The sequence below is a fragment of the Ostrea edulis genome, chromosome 5, assembly GCF_947568905.1.
Source record: "Ostrea edulis chromosome 5, xbOstEdul1.1, whole genome shotgun sequence".
Classification (NCBI taxonomy): Eukaryota; Metazoa; Mollusca; class Bivalvia; order Ostreida; family Ostreidae; genus Ostrea; species Ostrea edulis.
In genome coordinates this window covers 42,947,194-42,965,587 of record NC_079168.1, presented here as the reverse complement: position 1 = coordinate 42,965,587, position 18,394 = coordinate 42,947,194, and the positions used below count along the sequence as shown (strand labels likewise).

At 35.9% G+C, this 18,394-nt stretch overlaps 1 protein-coding gene across 4 annotated transcripts in view; it reads left to right on the top strand.

Moving 5' to 3' along the window:
* Positions 1-2,990: 2,990 nt before the first annotated feature.
* LOC125651152 (limbic system-associated membrane protein-like) overlaps positions 2,991-18,394 on the top strand; it is a 48,273-nt gene continuing 32,869 nt past the window's right edge. The window contains exons 1-2 of one of the 4 annotated variants that reach the window (XM_056164519.1): positions 2,991-3,327; positions 7,042-7,247. In XM_056164519.1, the coding sequence (XP_056020494.1) occupies positions 7,175-7,247 (73 nt within the window). In that variant the 5' untranslated portion in view covers positions 2,991-3,327; positions 7,042-7,174. Of the gene's footprint in view, positions 3,328-4,396; positions 5,619-6,763; positions 6,897-7,041; positions 7,248-18,394 lie in introns of those variants that run through there. The other 3 variants (XM_056164521.1, XM_056164518.1, XM_056164520.1) reach the window with 3 other exon arrangements.

Here is an 18,394-nt window from a genome sequence, read left to right as displayed (position 1 = left end):
AGTTTATAACTATTACCAACACCCTTTGGGAGATTGGGGTAAGCGGGGGGTATTCTTAGTGAGCATTGCTCACAGTACCTCTTGTTTATATTTGTGTTGTTTATGCCTAATGTGAAACGCGGTTCCTAACTCGTTTTCAAATTAGCTAATAAAGTTCGTCATGTATCTATTCTTGCTGCATTTAGTTCAAATTTTTCTAATTTTGCAGATTTGTTTTGATTTTACATCCTCCATGATCGATTCAACTCTAGGTATCTTTTTGATAACTTCAACATTCTATTAATTTAAAAATTGGTGATTGAGAATACCAAGTGTTCAAAAATTGTTGACTAACGCAATATATGAAAATAGTTTAAGAACTTGATTAATCAATTTCAAAATTATATAACTGTATACTATTTAAAGATAAGAATAACAAATGATTTAAAAACGAGAGAAAATAAGATAAAAGATGCAGGAACATACACGACTGAAATACAATATACTATGAGTCGAAATATTTTGAGAACTTGAACATTTCATTACCTTTAAGATTATCTACTTTTTAGCGATTTGAGAAATATGTGAACATATGAGAATTATTTACACTTCTATGAACACGAGAAATATTTAAAAAGATTTGAATAGATAGGAATTATTTGAACTTATGAGGACTTTTGAGAGTTTGATCAATCTTTATTTTGATTACATGGCTGCAATGTTAGACGATTGAGAAGTTGACATTACATTTATATCTGAGATAATTTGAAAAAGAAATATACAGGAACAATGACTAACATACTCTACCTGGGTCAAGATATCTTCTGAAAACTTGGGCACATCATTAATGATTTTTCAAGGTATAAAATTCTATGATTGAGAACTGTAATACTCCAGCAATTAGAATATACGGTATTTTTTGTTATTTGGGATTCATAAAACATTGAGAACTATTTCAAACATGTGAGGCATATTTGAGGTATCTTTTGAGAACCTCACCAATCTATTATAATTCATTTTGGAATAACATGACAGAGAGCAATTTGAAGATTAAAACTCCATATGGGAATACTTCAAGCACATGATGAATGACTCATTAGAAATATCTTTTGAAAAACAGTATATGAATGTGATGTTCAGAGCCTGTGATAAGAAAAAATAGCAACAATGTCTCTTCTCAGTTTAATTTTTTGAATGACACATCTTGCTAGAATCATATGGCTATTTCAAAATGGATAGTTCACAGACTTTCATGATAAGGTGAAGACAACGAACAGTGATCAATCTCATAATTCCTATAAAGAATATAAATTAAGAGTTGGGCAAACACGGACCCCTGGATATACCAGATGTTGGGTCAGGTGTTCAGAATGAGCAAACATTCCCTTGTCGACCGGTCACATCCGCCGTGAGCCTTTTATCTTGATCATGTAAAAGGAGTAATCTGTAGTTAAAAAAAATCAGTATGTAAAGAACGGCCTAACAATTGGTATGAAATACTCGGGCAGCAATTGGCCCATTTCAGGTATAATACACATGTACCTTTCTCCATATTACAAGGTGATCGTTCTCAAAGTTCTGAAATATATTCCCAATAAACTCAAGAGAAAAACAGTGCATGGATATGAGTTTCATGTTCCTCTTATTCTCTCGTGAGAAAACAAATTGCTCATTTACAAGGCATGATCTTGATTCAGTTTTGGAAACTGTATTTTTAAGCTATAAGTACGTTTCTTTTGGATTTGATAAACTATCGGTACTGCTTTAAGGTCACCCTAGCTAAGCTCTTCCCAACCCTCGCCACTGTCTATTAGTACTATCAGTACTTTGATTTTCAAGGGGAAGATCTAGTAAATTTTCTCTTTCATAGTGAAAATGAATAGTAATACTTAACAGATTTCGTAAACTGTACAACCGCATCAAAAATTAGATTCGTAGAAAATAACCTCGCGTAATTTTTAAAAATTGTGATTAAATATATGTTACTACCATAATTTAACTTAGTAAGAGAACTAAATAATAATTATGGTTTTGGATATACATAATTAAGATGTAGGCCCGCAGATTTCTAAATTCATAACATACAATCGTTCGCCTTCTATCGACCGATAATAACAACGAATTGATACTTCTATTTCTTTTAAACTTATGGCACGGTACTGTAGTAACAAAATACACAGTACGAACTGCACACACACACGTGACTGTCACTTGGTTGTGCATTACAAATGGCCGAGTGACGGTTGTTTTAAAATCAAATAATTCTGCTTAAAACAGATGAAATGATGTATGACAAGTCGCACAGCCTCATAAATACGTGCGTGTGATGATTTAACAGCGTTTATACAAGGTGGAAAAAATTATCGATAGTCGGACCTTACAACTTTAAATGTCTAAAGGTAAAGCTAAAGGCTGTAAAAACTTTGATTAAATTTACATTTGTATTTACATGTAGGGCCTCATTGATCTCTAAAATGCACAGCATTCACAAAATGACTGGTACTGTTTTCAGCATCATTCAATTCATTATAGAACTCTAACCATAAGAACAGACAGGGATTCGTTGAGATACCTGACATGTTATTAAATATATAAAACAGTGTAAAATGAAATATACCTGATCTTTAAAATATGGGAGTGTAAGCGTATTTTGTTGCTGGATAAATTACCGAGGGTTGAATCACGGGTGTGTAAATAGACTAGCTGCAGAATACAATGATTAAGCGCTAATGTTTGATGATAATAAACTGTAAAAATCGAAAACGAATTATAGACACACTTTTACTTAAAAATGAAAGTAATTGTTCCACAACATTTTAAAACACTATATCTAAGATGACAAACACAATTAAGATTATGACATAATCGATTTCACAATCTGACCGATTCAAAATTGACACAAAGAGAGGCATTGACTGGCACTATAGATTCTAAATCTTAAGTATTTGTTTAACCTTCCGTGGGTAATAACGGTTTTTGAAGCTGGGGCGCTTAAATGAAACATAAATGAAACAATGAATTCTTGGTACTAAAATATTGACAGGTGTTTTTTTTTTATTTAGGTGGGGTGTTTTCTTGTGCAACACTTTTGACAATTTAAAAAGTATGTGTAACAAAGAATGTGCTTGATGCTTGATACAATAATTTTAACCGTTAGAACATAAAATCGACAAACAGAATAACACATGCGTATGTGCGTGCGTGAGTGTAATCTTAATTCAAAGCAAAGTTGATGTGTTGTCATTTGGTCTCCAAAGGCTAACGATTGAATACACATTGTTAAACGTTTTCCTAATGTAAGAAATAGATGGGCAGCAAACAGTTTGATCCTCAGCAACATTTGAAAAGGTAAACTATTGTGAAAACATGTACGTTCAACTTCCATCAGTAAAAACGGAACAAAACAAAACATTGATATTTTAATCTGCTCTAGTCTAAATTTTGATTTACTATTGTAAAAACACGCATTCTATAAATAACTTTTAGTTAAAAACTATCAGTTTGAAATCGATTTGTCATAGGAATACTTTGATTTACTCTAACAGGGAAATGTCTTATCTGTGATATACTATACACTAAAGGAAATATACGAATAATGATGCACTGTACATGTAGTAAAACGTAGGATTTGAAAATTTGCATTGTTCTATTTACCGTTGCAAGAAACTTCCAGTCAAGTATCAACTATTATTGATAAATAATGAAATAACATCTCGTGACTTTAACAATTACATTTGCGTCTATTGTTCACAGTCCAGTATTTTAACTTACTGGTCAACCATATAAATTTACTGATTCTGTACCAGAGTTGTCTGTCCTTCCGGTAACTCAAGCCAGTGTGTAAATATATCACATGACTTCTACTGTTAAAAGATATTAAAATGGCAAGTGATGATTTTTGATTTATTCAGAATATGCGGAATATTTGACAGTGATAAATCAGAGTTATAATCAGAAAAATCATACTCATCACCCCTAGTTGCTTTTTCTAAATTGTCTACAAGACCAGTAACATCACTCTTCATCTAAAACATCATCAGGTACAGGGTGGACATCTTGTAATGTAGGCCTCCTAACTCGTTCATAAAACAGTTTTCTATTTTTATTTATCTGTTTTAAATTTTACATTTTTATTTGGTCTATTACACGTAAAAGTCTTCTTTTCTCATAAACCAAACAAGATTTTTTTTACCGGCATAACGGAGAGACTGTTTTTTATTATTTATCAATTCTCTCGATTATTTTTCGGTACATGTATATAGGGAATACGGACGGAACACTGCAATGAGTGAGTTTGAAGTTGCGTCAAGTTTTCTTGTTCGATATTTTAAAAAAAACACCAACCCGGAAAATTAGTGGTTGCTTTCGAACGAGAATATTTATCGATATCGAAATGTTACCAGCTTTGGATGAATTAACGTAATTTAAACATATGCTGTGGGATAGGGTCAGTGTAGTAAGGCTTTTTCAAATACCGACCGTGACACGGGAACACCGGTTTTTAAGGCATCAGTTGCTGTGAATCCACATCTAGCCAGCTCTTTACCAAATGGGAATTATTCACCCTAATTTGCCACAATGATGAATGATCTTTTCAATGTGATTGGAAATCAAGGATGTGCAATCATTTCCGTTTCTTATGACACATTGCGCATGTTGTAATTTTTTTTAATTTACTGGGTGGGTTTAAATGTTTTTAAAAATTCACAATAGGACGATTGGACTCACATCCAATCAAACACAAATATATGACACATTGACTTCGTCGTTTAAAGAGGTAATGCATCAAATTGTGATTGAAACAGTGTGTTTTCATCATCTTTCCGTCAGAATCTAATTCTGACCAGAGTATGTATATATATTATAAGTTTAAAGGCACAGCCTTTAAAATCCTCAGAAGGGATTTTATAAAATCACAGCAAAATGTGCTCGCACTGAAACAATGTAAGATAATACTGCTGGCGAAGATACTTTTACATGAAACATTACTTTTATTCGCTAACTAATACATCAATCACTTGAAAACGGAAGATAGTTTGCTCTGAGTGACTACAATCCGCGTGTCGATAGATGGTTGTTGGGAGCGAACTCCCAGATTAAGTGGCGGATAAAGGTTAAATGGCGATTTACTCTAATCACAGTTATCTGCAGCAAACCTGGTTTTGAGGGGACAATTACAATTACCGGAAAAATGCAATTGATGCGAAAATAATAAATGAAACGTAACTTGTCCAATCAGCATCGAATATCAATTATTGTACTGAAAATTGATTAACGGAATCGAGACTTCTTAAGAGCGTGACCAGCTCGCATCAGTTCGTCTGTACGATTGTATTGTGATCGCCTGATAAAAGCCCGGTCCCACACTCGATACTGCTAGTTGTAAGAATTGATCAGTTACTCACCTAACGTGTTAGAGAGGAGAACGAGAGAGCAGATTCTAAGATCGCAAAGGCACAGCCCTGCATGTGTATAATGCATATTTTGTCATCTTAATTTGAGTGTATTGGTGTTGATGGTTTCTATCTTCCTCTGTGACATGCGGAATTCTCAACACATGAAGTTGATTAAGGATAAAAACACACTCGAGATCTAGATACATCGCATACTTTTGTTCGGATTATTAATTCACGGGAGAAGTAAGTATTTTAAGTCAAGTATTTGATCTACCAACTTTAAAGGCCCAAGACAACACCTCACGTGTAGTCGGTCCTTGCTTTTTTTTCAAACTATAACATACCGCATTTCCCCTTAATAATGTGATGATGGCCCGGTATATGAAAACTGAACGGAAGATGCCCTTGGATGCCTTTCATGATTGTAAAGAAAATTACATAAAATTTCAAATGTTTTAGCATCAGACTGTAGTTTTTCCGAGTTGAGCAATTTTAAAACCCCATACACATAGAGTTAAAATTCTACCTAAATGACGCTCTCTATTTGTGGTTGAAGTACAGTCGTAATTCATGCTGTCAAAATTGCTGTAAATAATAATTACTTTGATGTTACACTTCATTCCGCACATAAAACAACATTTTAAAGGACAAGATAATCTCAACTATTTAAAAACATGTCAAAATTGTCTGGTCTAATTTCAAATCTAATTTAATCGCACTCTATGAAAAACTTCCCGTATCTTAAAATTTGATGGGCGTTATTTTTCAAAGCAGTCTTTAGTTAAGGGAAAGCGAACTTGGTATCCGACACAAGTAGGTTACACGCACATTGCTTAACGAAAATAATTTATATGAACACACTAAACTTATTATTAGGTGATACACGATAAAATGATGTATTCTGTGAAATTCTTTGGAGGCAGTAAGTATGATGTGGGTGATGTTTTATTGTTCATAAACAAATATATGTCATTAAATGTCTTACTTCAGTGGAAATTGAGAAGCATCCAATGCACAAACTATCACTATTTGAATTTTCATGCTCTTTAGGCGCATACGAGAACAACTCGATCGTATGTCTTTTTATGTTGAAATCCAGAGAACTTCAATAAAAAGTCGATACAGTACAATGTAATAGCTTTTTTGTATGCAGAAAGGCTTTAAGTAAAATAGTGGTAAGCATTAATTCATTAAAAACCCAATTAATCTGTTGCGAATCGTCCTCTTACAAACTTTTTATTAACTTCTAATGAATATTGATTGTCGCGGGATCGGCTTGCCTGCATCTTTTTACATAGTCTTGTACACGGGCAGTTAAATCAATGGACGGCCCTTCATGCGTGGATAGCTGGGCTTTGTCTAGAAAATGTAGATGTAAAAACATTTTATTACACTGACGATGGTTCTAGTCCCGTGGGGAGAAATTTTCTCTCACAAACGATATTTTTTGGGATTCTTCTGTCAAACACACTAGGAAGCAGTTAGCCATGACCTATGTTGATAAAACAGATACCGAATTAAGTAAATGAGTTTTTTCGCAATAGATGACATTGATATCGGCTGGAAGATATGGGGACCGATAGTGTATGCTTAAACCTTTAAACTTACGTCCCAAGGTTTGCTTACGTGAAATACTGCAATCTATCTTTTTCTGTCTTTTTTCCAGAACAGCATCATACAATAGTGAATGTTAGCAATGGTGGAGTTCTAATTACTAGATCGTTGTCTATACTGAAGGACAATGAAAAATTCACAGCATCTTCCACCGAGGCAAATTCCAAGGAACGTGACGTGAAATAATGGAAATATCTGAGAAATGGATCATAGTGATTTTCACTTTTAGTTCCCTGACGTTAGCGACACCCCTTACAGGTAAGACTTTTAATTACTGTTCTGTAGTCGCGTAGTGTAATCATCATTATAAGTATGCATAAACAAAAGGAGATCCTACAATTTACCTTCATAGGCACAGGTACTTTTTCTGAAATGAACTAAAATATGTCACACATTTCGAAACTCATGCCTGACAGTGTCGTATATATACTTAAGGATACTACAAAATCACTAAAAATATGGGTCTTGTAAATTTTCTTTGACGTTCAAATATACATGTACTATCCCTCCCTATACACCTCTATATACATTTTCCCCTCTGTTTTTTTTTTTTTTTTTAATTTGATTGAGAAATAGTGAAACTAAATTACATTTCATACAGTAAATTGTATTCATTTTACTTTCAAAAAATATAATTTAGTCTTTTTTCCTCATTTTTGAAAAAAAGTATTTTAGTCTTCATTTCATCAAGTATTATATTTAAGTTATATATGTGTGCATTAATGTATAAATATTGCATTATAAATGACCAATAACAAGAAAAGGTGCATATAAAGGGGCATTTCATGTAGTTGTCATTTTGTCACCAAAAATTTAATTCAATGAAAATGGTTCTATATCCTATATTTCGGTAATAACACCAGTATTTAATTATTTCAAACACTTTTTAATCTCAATGTAGGCACATGGACGTGTGATCGTGACGTTTAAATAATTATTGTCTTGCCAGACCATAATTCTCCCTTACATATTTCTTTACACTAAAAGCGGTTATCTAACGTAGCTTTATTAGGTTTCTCTTGTTTTTGCACAAAATAAATGTTTTTATCAGACATTAATATATATTTCTATGCAATTGAGATATTTTAAGGAAAAAATGGTTGGCATCACTTTAGCTAAATGCCTCTGTAAATATTAAACCTTTTTCTAATAGATCAATGAAAAAAGGAAAGATAAACTTGATTAAGTGACTGTGATATGCATTATTATACATTGTTCTGCACACTGTGACGGGATAAGAACAGATTTAATGATCTCTTGTCGCTCTATGTTTCTGAGTAGAGATGAGAAGAATCATAACACATCAACACTTTCAGTGACACTTGCGATTATATCAAATCTTGGTTTTTTATTTACTTGTGAGATGGTAAGCGTCATTGCTTCCAAATCCATTAACAAGCGTCAAATACCATGCCACCCTTGAGATAGAAACATTCCAAAAAGAAACAAATCTTTTGATTTTCTGTTTGTGAAGCATGAACCAAAATTTTCGAGGAAAGAATCCCATCTTCTCTGACAAAAACAAAGCAAAATGATGTACTCGCATTTGCAACAAAATATATTTAAAAACTTCTTTTACTGATATTGCATATATTACAAAAAACTTCCTGGGCTCTCATTGCTACATTTACTACTACATGTATATTATATTAATTTACTCGTACGTAAGCGAAGAAATATTTCTTAATATAAAGCATAGAGAAATTCACGGTATTTGGACCCTCTTCCGCCCCTACCCGGGGATGAACTCGCGACCTGCGGAACCAGATCTCCTCACAGCGTGTGACCAATGCCCTATACCGCTCGAGTATCTTGACAATTGTAAAAAACAACAACTTGCTTTTGATTACGATGGAATCCTCGCCACGCTGTCACACGCAACACGGTCATTGAGAATAGACATGGGATACAATTCTAAAAGAATCACACGGGATTCACACTGCATATGAAATATTTTATATGAAGCACAAATATTTCAATGATCTCTCAAATAAACATAATTGTTCTTAGTAAAGAAATATTTTTTTGAATTTAAAAATATAATATATGTGTGTTTGTGGGGGGGGGGGGGGTGTCTTTAATCATTCTATTACTTGTGTGTGTATATATTTACTTATATTTTTGGATTATATATAAAGAGAGAGAGTTATGTATATATAGAATTATTATTCATTATTCCTTAGATTGATATATCATCGTCAGAAAAGATATTTCAATTACCGGATTGTCCCCTTATTAAGCTAATATGCACAAATATGTTTCTAAACTGGAAACCTGTAAAGGGTTTACATTTGTTCTCTTAGTAGAATAAATTTACATTAGTGAATAACGAATATCAATTACGCACCAGTTGCGATAACCTAGGGGTAAGGGCAATCGCTTCGTCAGAAGTTCCCCAGCTCCCCCGTCAAACCTAAGTCGTTTAACCTAAGTTGTGACTATACTTTCGCCAAATGTCCGGTATTAATTAGAAGTAAATTAAGATTCACAGGTTTTTCAGATGTAACATTAAAAATGAAGGGTCCGAGTCACAGTGGGTGTTTGGGACAATAAAGAACTCCCACTTGTACAGCACTGAACGCCATATATAAGTAAAAATTAATGGTACTTCCTTTAAAAGCTGGTTAGGTGTACACATGAAAGAAATTTTTTGGGGATGTTTCGTAAATTAAACAAACAAAACCTACAAAATCAGCATCATATATTTTTTTAGATTGGTGATTGAATTAGCCATGTTATCAATATGTTCAGATGATGGAGAATTCGAGAAACCGTTTACAAGTTTTCATTACTACAATACGCTAATGAGGAATTGTCACAGAGGTTATGAACTGATCGGCTTCCGTGCTGGAGGGGGAAAATAGACAACCCCGAACACACAACACTACAGTGCTGTACTCTCAGACGTTAGTGGGGGAAACCATCGGCGATTCATTAGTGTCGGAATTGATACGTACGTGAAAATCGATACAACAAAACCCTCCCTTAAAGATAATGCAAGAGAAATGGAAAATCTACTGCTATTTTAGCCAATTATCAACAGCTGAAAGTCTTCTCCTCCAAACTTCAGTTGAACAATTATGTTTTGGCGCAAAATCACAGCCTGCATAAGGCATTTTTATCAATTGACTTTTCGATGGTTTGGCTTCAATGTTATTTGAAATGTCTAGAACATCTTATGAAATCGACAGGTTCACAGTAATACATATATCATATTCTTACATAGCATACATGCATCCATCTTTATACCCGCATTTTCTAAAGAAAGTTATGGTATAATGCTGTTACAATGTACCTTGGTCCGTCCGTACGCCACATTTTCTTCTGCTTCAAACTCCTCTTTCATTTTAAGCAATGACCTTTAGTAATATGATAGGTGGTGTCCTGTAAATGTGCAATATTACGGTTTCGGAATTTTCAATTTTACCGTGGGAGCCAAATGGGGATTTAAAATACTCAATGTTTTTTCTTTAAAAAAAATCCTGGGCTCCAGAACTCATATATTTTGCGCAACAGCCAAATCATCTTTTGGAAGATAATTGGTGGTGTCTTGTAAATGTGCAATAAGGTCTCGGAATTATTATTTTTCATCCTGGGGGCCGATTGGGGGATTGAAAAACGACGTTTTCCTGAAGAAAAACCTGGTTGTTCCAAGAACACCTCTTGCAATTTACACACTAGCCAAATCATCCTTTGGTGGTGTCCTGTAGATGTGCAATGAGTTTATGGAAGTTTCTTTTTCAGTTTGAGGGGAAAATGACAAACAAAAACCTGGTGCTCAGTGTATTGTGTCATGTGCAACAATAATATATTTGCTTTAAGGGTTGAAATCACAACCTTTTTAAAGGTGTTTGGATAATTAAAAAAACGATGGGGGTTGGGATGAACCCGGGGCTTTTGTTTATCAGAATACTCCATGCATCTTGATATGTGGAGCAGGAAAATATATGGTTTAGGGGTCAGGATCTCCATTGTTTTAAATATATTTCAACAATCATGAAACAGGGTTTAGAATGACGCCAGGGCACTTGCCCTACAGGATACATGTACTCAATACATCTTTACAGATGCAGCAAGAATATATATGGTATAAGGTATGTTATATGGTAACTATTGTGGCTTCTTTGCTAGTTACACAAGTATGACGGGGAGTATATTTATAGGCAATGCGGGTATTGCTGTCTTGAGGCAGCATTGTACTAGAAATTAAAAAATTGGCCATTCATGCTCCATTCGACAATTGCTTTGGTCTACAAAATTCTAAACATCGTTTGATGAAAACCTACATGTATTATAATCGGGTGACCGAATAATGGATAAGTTTGTGTCACACTTACAATGTTTTGGTTATATGAGGTTAGCAATCCTGCGACAGAAAGGACTGATGTAGATTTGGATGAGGCGGATTTGAAATTTGCGTAGAAGCTTAAAACATAAATCCTTTGTTACCTCAGAAAATCTATCTACGACAGAAAACTGAGGAAAATCCCTGACAGTATCTGTGTTATACGTGCATGTATACTTCAGATGGTTTGTGACATAATGCTGTTGAAGGGTTTTGAGCATCTTAAAAATACACTTTTAGTTTTATACGCAATGTTTCGACGTCAAACCCAATTGTAAGTCTGTCACGACTGCGTTACGATTTATATGACTTTCTGATTCTGAGGTCTTCAGAATCGTAGGAATTTCTTGCGTGTATCTATTGAACCGATGAATATCGTTCTACTCTTTGTTTGTATATTGTATTACCTCCCATTCAAGAATGTTTCACTCCTGTAGATACGTCACCAGCGTTGGGTTAAGTGCTACATATTTTGACACATACATGGCGCTTAAGCCATACCATGGGGGTTTCTGTATTGTGCAAACGCCTACCGTGACACGGGACCTGCATTATTAATGGCATACCATAGAACCCATGACTTTTACTTCTTAGCGAAAGAACTGTGTTAAACGTCTTAGGTTTGACGCGGCGCTACTATCGAGAATCGAAACCGAGCTTCCCGTTGCAAAGCGAGCACCTTACTGCGACTAGTCGGGTGCTGTCTTTGTACTCCGGCAAAGCGAGCATCCTACTGCGACTAGTCGGGTGCACGTTTCGTCTTTATACTCTGGTAAAGCGAGCACCTTACTGCGACTAGTCGGGTGTCGTCTATATACTCCGGCAAAGCGAGCATCCTACTGCGACTAGTCGGGTGCACGTGTCGTCTTTATACTCTGGTAAAGCGAGCACCTTACTGCGACTAGTCGGATGTCGTCTGTATACTCCGGCAAAGCGAGAGATACCTTACTGCGACTAGTCGGGTGTCTCTGTATACACTGGTAAAGCGAGCACCTTACTGCGTCTAGTCGGATGTCGTCTGTAAACTCTGGCAAAGCCAAATCGTACTGTCTCAGTCGTATGAGCCCCAATGATTGTTGTGAGACCAAAATAAAGCATCGTATGACAATCCTTCGTACGATTGTTCCACAACTACCTAACACTCAACGTAATAAAAAGGTCTACGAAAGGAATAGAGTTTAGTATGTATATATTAGTAAGAAGATCGACCATGTAATATTTTGAGGTCATTTGTGCAACAGTCTTAAGATAAGCATCGCTAACCGCAGAAAGTAAATCAGAGGACACGAAAATCTTATGAAATAGTCTGTCCTTCTAGCAGGGCATTGCTCGATCAACTTACGAGATATTGCTGATGTCATGAATTAACTACGACGCAGACAAAAATGTGAAGCATGTTCAGAACACCATGGTGGCATCTTCTGTCGCAAAAACCTTAATCTCGTACCATACACCCACGACTGTCCTATGAACTTTCTCAACTTTCTGTCACAAACCTGTTGTATGATACCTTTTGTACGATGTATGTCACACACAATTACTTTACTGGTACTTCATGTATTTAAAAAGTAATAAAAATCAGCTTCCTGTTCTTTCCCCTCCTAAACGATAATAGTATTAGGACAACTCCAGTTTCATCTTTTAGGCTAACAATATTTGTTTGAACCTGTGACTCCACAGCAGATGAACGTATACAATCAACTTACATGTATGAATGTCAATTTTCCTATCAGAACCAGATCTGTCGAGGAGAAAAACTTATGCACTCCTTCTATGGATTCCAATTATCTGGTGTAAAATATCCGAGTCATTTAATCGATATTATGACTATCTGTCCGATGCCAAAGCTACCTCTAATTGCATTTCTACTTTCGTACTTGTATGTATACATAAACCTGTCTCAAAGGTTTTACGCATTCTGGCGAAATCGTCATCGCAAATCTCCAGTTTGACGTATATTAATTCACTTGCTCTTTAAGGAAATAACAACTTACAAATGCGAAGAATGATAGATTTCCTTAGGAATCAAAGAAAAATATGCTTTTATGGGAAAATGATGAAGTTGGAATCAAGATTGTTGATAAAGCCATTATAACTTAAAATGATTGCATTGAAAGTGGATACTCCATCTTACGGTATTTGTGTTATATATTCATGTAGATATAATTCTAAAATGTTTCCTTCATTTCACGAGTCATTAAATGATAAAAACGAGGTAACTCTGCCAGAAAGAAAACTCTGTGAATCGATAATGAGTAATATGTGAAAGTAAGTAAAAACTACAAAAAAACACACAAAAAGAGGCGAGGATATAAATATTTAATACCTCTGAAATAAAGCTTAACACGTGTTTGATACTATGGATATTTTGTTAGTAGTAATTTACCCCCATGGGGATTTTTTATTCCATACGCTTTATCAGGTCACGTTCGATCTCTGTTGCTCTTGTAAAATTTCATCGGAGCTAGTGGTCGCTGCATTAGCTGCCCGACGTTACACTATCTTCAGTTAGCATTGATACTGATTATACTTGCTGATAACCCCGAAGTTATGGTTACCATCACTCAAGGTCAATCCTTGACTGTAACTTCTCAAAACATCTGTCCCTATTACAAGTCAGTCCCCATAGAACTTGTATCATGTAACAAGACGAAATGTCGATGCTGTCACCTTATTTTTCTATTTTATGATGTTTGTATTTAACAAAATTTATACAAAAAATAGGGAGATCCCAATGTCATTCCTGTTTTGGTTGTCCGAGTTGTTTTGATATTTGTGGATCTCCCTATTATAGGGGTTGTAAATAAGTTCACAACTTCTTCAATCGTCATTAATAGATGACAATTTTCAACCAACAATATGTACTCTGTTGTTAATTGCCAAGAAAAATAGCAAAGCTGCGGGACAGGAGAAAACCAGTTTCTTCAAATAGTATTTTATATTTTTATGAAAATGGAGAACATAAATATGCTTCGTGTCGACTGTTGAATTCTCCTTTAAAACCCATTCATTTCTGATACAAGATCAGTAATAAAACAACATAACACACTAAATGAACTAGCAACGACACGCAGCAATTTTAATGTTGTAGCAATATAATGTACTATTACATAACAACATTTAGATACGAATTGGATTGGTATGAAATTTAAGAATGTTACCAAACAAAATCAACTTTGCAATTTATAATACTATTTACATGTATATCATTAATGTTAAAAACAAATTAGTTACGTAGCTACATTTTATGAAGAAATGTGTTTCTTGATGTAATGATTATAGAATAGGGTTAGTGCATCACTCTCATTATATATGGAGGGAATCCCTTAAAACACAGTTTTTGGAGGACTCAGTTTGAATTTTGTGCGTGCGGAGGACGCTGGTTTTTTTTCTTGATGTGATGTTTTGTATGCAGCAAAGGGTTCTTTTGAGAAGCAGAAATGTCACTTTTTTTTTTTTTAGATTAGAGAACCTTGGAATTCCAGTAGAACAGACATATATATTTGTGATTCATTACATATTTCATCTTCCAGCTCTACGTGTCGTCCTAAACTGACTTCACAACGTTACTCGATTGAACATACCGACACAGGTATTCGAATGGAAAACTTTAAATACTCGGAACAATCCATTCATTATCATTACCAAGTAGAAATTTATTTCTGTCTAATTCATTCCTCAAATGAACGGAAGAAATCACTTGATCATAGCAAAGAGACGATTGGCGACCCTCGGCCGAATACTGCCTCACCTGCTATATATACAGATGTGATATCCGTTTACTCCGTAAAATGTTTTGCGAAACAGAAAGATGGCAGCACCTTATAACTTCCGACTCGATTTACTCCAAATAGTTCTTCAGAACTGAGTTTGAATTCAAACTAAAAACGTTTAGAGACTAGCGAGAGTGTGTAAATTTGACGTTAATAGTTTGCCCACGGGGAAAGGCATAATTTGACACCTAATACTATTTTAATACAGAGAGCGAATAGTTACTTGTATCAGTATGCAGAATCAGTTTCATTTGCTGACCAAGAGTGATGTGCCTGTCTGTTTTCTCTCAATATTGATGATACAGATACTTAAACATTTGAAGTATATTACAATCAAGGGAATAGTTCAGGTAATGGCATACATATACATGTACATGTATATCCGAGGTTAGATGGAAGGAATCGGCCGATGTTTGCCGAGTGAGCGACCTATTTCAGTACGACGAATCATCAAAACAATAAAAATCACCGCCCTGCATTCCTAAGCCTGTCCTCAAACGATTTTTATGAAATTATTTTCAAATCGTCTGCATCTTTTACGGAAATCGTATTTGGAACAGTCTCCGTATTTATCCTTAAAGAAGCAGTCACATCTTGCCGGACAACGCTGACGGACATTTAAGGTGGCAGGGGACAGTCATTTTGGTTCTGAAACATGTGGGTAGGGGATATACATCAAAGTGAGATTATGGCAGACTCATGAAAAATCATATTTCCCTTTTATGTCAATACTTGTATTTCATATTGGTGTAGTTAATAAATTATGAACCTAAATTACATGTAATCTATAAATACTGGTGCCGGTGCACAAAACATGCTTTGAGCAGGCGCCCCTTTTTTGCTTTGATTTTCTCTCATTTTGGCTAATCCTCACCCCCCCCCCCCCCACACACACACACACACCATCACAGTACCAAGCATGGGGATTTAGACACTGTGCACAATTACGAACCCTGTCTGCCCTTCTTAAAAATCTACCTTTCATATGGGGTCATCCACCTTCCCCCTCAGCTACAGACCTTTTGCTAACCATCCATGTTTCACCGGAATTTCTTCAGCAACTGACCACTTGTCTTAGTTTCGTATTTGCACCCATCTGTATGCTAGAAATCATGGTGACACCTACATATTGTACATCAACATTTTTATTAAGCATTCAGTTACATTTGACATGTATCCTAAAATTATTCTATATATTTTTACACATGTAATATCACTTCAAATATGGGGTGCAAAACTGTCCCCTGCTACCTAACGGATAACAAAATTGTCAATCCTTTGGTTTCCGTTCTTTCGGCCAACGCGTTCTTTTTCCGGTAAAGTCCGGTCTATCCGACGGAAAGTTGTGAGCATGTTCAAAACTTGAAACGGATTATATCACCGGACTATGGAGTCCTCTTAGTGTACGGTAGCTACATGTATGCGTTGTTATGCGTTTTAATCGGAACTCGTGCTTTTCTTTCCCTGTGTACTTGTCCAGTTTACATCCGTTAATGTCCAATGGACATGAGTCAACCAAAGATGTAATGGATACCAACCGTATGTTTACGGACAAGAAACGCACGCAACTGGCGAATAACGCTTGTCAAACGGAGTTCTACGGTACAAAACCGTTCGTCTAAAGTTGAAAGATTGATTGTTTTTACGTCCCGTCGAGAATGTTTCACTCATACTGAGACGTCACCAGTTTTAGGTGAGGTGCCACAAATTTAGACCTATGCTTAACGCTCAGGTCAATAGCAGTGAGGGATCTTTATCCTGCCAACGCCTGCCGTGATACGGGACCTCCATTTTTAAGGTCAAATCCGAAAGACACGTGATTATCACTTCTAAATGCCAAGCGTTTGGCGAAGGAGTAATCATTACGTATTTTAACGTCTTAGGTTTGACGCGGCCATGAGACGAGCGGGGCTCGAACTCACGACCTCCCAGTTATGAAGCGAACGTTCTACCACTAAGCTACCGCGACCGGTCAACGTTTAAAGAACGTATATCAGTTTCTTATGCGCCCCACGTTCGTTTAATCCAGTAATTGTCCGTTATTCAGACGGTAACGCCTTCGGGAATCTCTCCAGATTCAGACAGGATTTTTACCTATGAATATTGGGCTGTCTGCTCTTCCCCAATATTGTTAAAGTGAGGAGGTGGGGGTCTTGTAGCCTTTCCCCGTACCCTTCTTTTACCATTTCCAACATTTGTTGAGTCATCATGGAAATATGTCCGCAAGGGTGATAAATCTGTGTCAAATGCTGTCTGACTTGTTTCATACCGATTGTTAGACCGTTCTTGGCACACTGATTTTTGACTACGGGTAACTCCGTTCACCTAATCAAGATACATGTATAGGGCTCACGGCGAGTGTGACCGGTCGACAGGGAATGCTTACTCTTCCTGGGCCTTATCTCACCTCTGGTACATCCAGGGGTCCGTGTTTGCCCAACTCTCTATTTTGTATTGCTTATCGGAGTTACATGTATGAGATTGATCACTAATCGTTATCTTCACCTTACATCCACTTTCGATTATATCCGTTTTGTCAGTCACGTGGCAGTTACAAGTCCGTTCGTCTAACGTTGAAAGAACGTTATATCAGTTTCTCATGCGTCCGATGCTCGTTTAACCCGTTATGTCCGATACTCAGACGATAATGTTCGTTAATTGCCCGGTACATGTCTAGTAATCGTGCGATTATTATGTATTTTATACGCTTCATACACCGATCGCAGGAGCTCCGAGCAGCGGCGGGATCGACTTTCATCAAAGGATACCAACGGACAGCATTATGTCACAAGTATTGTTATTCGTGCGACGTCCGTGTATACTATTCGGTAAGGTGTGACCGCCCTTAACGTTATGACGAGATTGAAATTCTAAAGACAGTGGTTGAGTTCTTGCTAGATCTTGATGCATGTTAAAGGGATTACCATTATCCTTGGCTGAAGTCCGTCAGTAGGGCACCGTTTTAAGACTCTTGCTGCCAAAAAAATGTACCATCTTATTGTCTTTCAGTTTGTAATGAAATTGTGGCATTGTTAAAGTATCCTTACTGCAGAGTATTTATTAGTCCCCTAAAAGCGAATCCGAAGGGTTTGAACTTAGTCCGTCTGATAAATTTGCTTTCTTCGTCATCCTTTCAGATATTCATTTGATGTTTGATACTTTGCTTTACCATGACAAGTTACAGATGTTTCGGTTCATTGATTTTTTGCTGAGTTATGACACATTAATTACACTGAGAAAATTAACGCAAATATTCAGTTTTCCGCCCTTTTTTGTCATGCTTGTAG